This window comes from Aulonocara sp. 'chitande type north' Nkhata Bay, linkage group LG12 (genome assembly GCF_057382095.1).
Source record: "Aulonocara sp. 'chitande type north' Nkhata Bay isolate Kocher_YH1m ecotype deep benthic linkage group LG12, A_spYH_male_GT1.1, whole genome shotgun sequence".
Taxonomy (NCBI): domain Eukaryota; kingdom Metazoa; phylum Chordata; class Actinopteri; order Cichliformes; family Cichlidae; genus Aulonocara; species Aulonocara sp. 'chitande type north' Nkhata Bay.
In genome coordinates, this window is record NC_141355.1 from 34704244 (window position 1) to 34708139 (window position 3896).

The window sequence follows — 3896 nt, forward strand, 5'->3', positions numbered from 1 at the left end:
AACCTTGGGGCTCTCCCCAAAGATTTCAGGATGTCATGTGAGTACCATGTGAAGGTTAATTTTTATAAAGTGTCCAACAACCAAAAATGTGTGACCTTGTTGATGAAAATATGGGATTTTTTTTTTAATTCTGGGAGAAAAAAAACCTTTTTATTTTATATCTAACAACAATATATGACAGTTTAGTGGTCTATCATTAAACCAATATTTTAAAAATCCGCAAATTAAATGATCATTTATATTTAGCATTATATTCATATTATAATTTTAAGTGATTTTAAATATAATTAAGATTAAATTCGCTCATTTGATTGGTTCAAATACTGAATAGTCTTTTAATGTGGGGAATGTAGAATGTAGTCATTCTACCAAGCCCTGATGATTCAGCTTCCATCCGCAGCCTGCTCGGTCAGAGCCTTGGCACATACGACATATAAAAAATTTTTAAAAGGTTTTTTTTCCTCACTTGTGCAATACAGGGAGTGGCTAACGATGTAGGCGTGGTTAAAGTGAACAACCTGCGTTTCGAATGTATAAATTCGAGGTCTTGGCGCCTGGAGTATATCTAACTTGCACCAAACTACGAACAAGCGAAACAAACAAATCCTAGAGAAAGCGACCCAAGACTACGAGAAAATGTACGCACGGTCAAACAGCACGACTCTGACTGTTGAGCAGGAGAGATTCGCCTCATGCAGGATGACGAGCCGAAGCACGGAGCCGGAGGTTTTTACCTTTGAGCGGGTACCGGCTCAGGCAACCGCCGTGCGCTCCTACGTGCCCATCCGGCCGAAGAAGCGCTGCACCCGGGTCATGTACCCCGCTAAAGTCCGCATGCACCTTCCTCCTCCAGAGAAAAGCCAGGCCAAGCGCTGGCTGGTCATCCTGTGCCTTGTGGTGCTGTGGCAGATCTACACCGAAGATCCTTGCACAGAGACGGCGCTGGGAAACACGGAGAGCCCGATCGGCGACTACCAGGGTTTCTCCTTCCAGTCAGCGGAGGAGCAGGCTTGCCAGCTCTCAGACCTGTGCGCCAAACCCGAACTGATGTCAGCCACACCGAGCAGCTGTGAGGACGGCGGATCATCCAACGAGCAGATAATCCCGAAGCCCACCTGCTCCCAGCCCGGCCAAGAGACAGACACCAGCCGGTCCTTCGAGCAGAGCGCCGGGAAAAGCATGGTGGCACTGCTGGTCTACCACAGGCTGGGCAGCGACAACTAAAACTATCAGGACTGGTTTCACTGTAAACCGCCCCAGACAGGGCTACTGGGTCCTAACCCGAACCGAACAGGAGCTGATCCTGAGTAGTTTTTGGAGAAGAGCGGTGCGCCCTGCGCGGTGTAGCCGGGAAAGGAGCTCCATGCGCCGGCTAACAAGTCTCGCTCAAAGCCGAAGCAGGACTATTAGCAAGAAATGAGACAACACTCGAAAGAATCAAGGAACTGTGAATACTGACAAGAAACTGAAACTTGATTTTAAGAAAAACTTGAACTTTTCTCTAACGGCATTATAGGCCTGCTGGCAAAGTGAATGTTTTACATGTTTAATTTTGTCAAGGAAAACTGTCACTACTATAGGCCAATTATATGATACTGACACTGCTGTTGTTGTTATTGTTGTATATATGTTTTATTTAGTTATTTATTATATTATTTGCTATTTATTTAATAATAATTTTAATAAAAAAATGTCTAAAAGAAGTTCCTGTTTCCTGCCTTTTTACTGAAGCACACCAAATGCTGTTTATTGGGTATTTTTATTTCTCTAAACACATGTTGCATGTGTAGTTTACAAGATGAATATCTTACAGCCTGCACAGGATCATAGTCTGCAGATATGCATCATTTGCATAGTCCATTTCCGTCCATCGAGTTTGAAAACTACATCAAAGTCAGTCATTTTTCAAACCCTTTAAGGCTCTATCACATTGCATTTTATATATGAATAACAAACTCACGGGATGCAGTGCATTCAACCACTCAGTAGAAAATCTTCTTCTTTTTTAGTTCCAAGACAAATGCAGAAATATCGAGTCAACAGTGATCCAGATTCTGGGATAAGCGAAAGGGAAAAAGTAAAATCAGCACATATACACTTTAAAACACAAAGGCTGCTTTGGTTTTAACTTTATAGATGCTAAGACGCTAAGAGCGTCATTGCCTGAATTAGGAGACAAAGGACCATAAAGGAATTCTTTTCCCAGTATGGTGTGGAAGAACATGACTTGTAAGCACAGTGTGCTTACATTTGTAAGGCTTTCAACAGTATGGGTGCCACATTCATGTTCGTGTGTCTGCAGAACCAGATACAGTTAGAGCAAGACATGTTTATCATTCAGCAGCTGCATCTAAAATTCTGTTAATGGGCAGATACGTTAGAGACTAAAGGGTGTTTGAGATTTTAGATTCAGTCCAGAGTGATTTCTGCAGACTTTAAGGGGGAAAATAAAATACTTTCCCTTTTTTTCATGCTTTATCTCTCGAGCCTTCAGAAGGCTGCTGAGTCATGAGTGGTTCCAGCTTCGTGTTACATCACAGCAACAATGAGTCGTGTCTGAAAACCCTTCCCAGTACTTTGTTATTGTAATGATTAATATGCCGCTGCGCATTTCAGTTGCACACACAGTAGAGTGTTGAGATTATTCATTCTTATTGATGATATGCTTCAATAATGTTATACTTTATATGACTTCATGCTACTTCCGCCGGCTTAGGGCAACCATCGCCTGGAGGCACCCGGGGAAGATCTGTTGATGTTTGATATTGGAGGTTGCCATGTTGACACTGTAAGGCACAGGTAAAAATCGTAATATGACAAGTATGACAAGCACGGGGTGGAGGACCCTGAGAATCTGTAGGACACTGTAAGAATATTCCAGTTGTGAAACAAATGGCCTTTTTAAACAGTTGTGTGAAAATAAACCAGCACATTAACTCTGGAATTGTTAGATAGTTGTTCATGCCAGTTGATATAATGTAGGTACTAGATGTAATACAGATCTGATTTCTGGTTATAAATCTCAATCTGAAGAACTGTACATTTAATCACCATTTTGACTCAACAATATGTGAAAGAGCAGATTTCTGCCTGTATTAACATCCAAAACTAAAGCATCAGATAACGGTAAGTACAACAAATGTGTTTGAACCCAAGTAGTTTTTCAGTTTTTCTGTGTATTAATATAAAATATATATTTATCTTCTTGTCCCATCACTCTCTCTTGTCCTTGTCCTTTTCTCATTTTCTTTTTTTTGGCACATCTCTGTGTTAGCCATAGAAATACAGTTCCCAAATTCTATAAAGTTGTAAAGTGTGGAGATAATTATCTAACATATCTTTTGTTGCGTTGGTGGCATGTTTTGGGTCATTGCCATTCTGGAAGACCCAACTATCTTCAGTGTTCTGGCTGAGGAAAGGAGTTTCTCGTCCAAGGTTTTACAATACATAGCTTCGCCCATCACCCGAGGTAAAGTCCTCCTATACGCTTAGCAGATAAAAAGCCCCAATCATAATGTCTCCAACTCTGTGCTTGACTGTGGGGATGGTGTTCTTTGGGTCATAGTCATCATTTCTCTTCCTCCAAACACGGCAGGTAGAGCTGATGCCAAAATACTCAGTTTTGGTTTCATCTGACCACAGCACTGACTCAAAAATCTTCTCAAAATCATTTAGAGATTAAAAATTATGAAAGGCCTGTACCATGTTTAACCTATGTGGTCTAAAGAAGCAGAGAGCGTAGCATGTAAACTATGAAGTTGCTTCTTCTATCTCCAACAGATCAGTATTTTGCACAGCACCTGCTGCACCATCTGTGTTTTTACACGAGTTGAGAAAAGTCTGTTGCAAGACCGGATAAAAAAACATCTACTGAAGAATTGTTATGGATGTACAGT

General features: G+C 41.2%; 1 protein-coding gene across 1 annotated transcript; it reads left to right on the forward strand.

Annotated features, from left to right (window-relative positions):
- Window positions 1-512: 512 nt before the first annotated feature.
- On the forward strand, window positions 513-1703 carry ier3 (immediate early response 3). Its single transcript, XM_086312994.1, has one exon. It carries the CDS (start codon window positions 637-639, stop codon window positions 1222-1224), a length of 588 nt encoding a protein of 195 aa, XP_086169120.1. The 5' UTR covers window positions 513-636; the 3' UTR covers window positions 1225-1703.
- Window positions 1704-3896: the final 2193 nt, after the last annotated feature.

Bases quoted from the DNA above. Each gene is read 5' to 3' on its own strand.
- ier3 (XM_086312994.1), top strand. From the start codon at position 637: ATGTACGCACGGTCAAACAGCACGACTCTGACTGTTGAGCAGGAGAGA.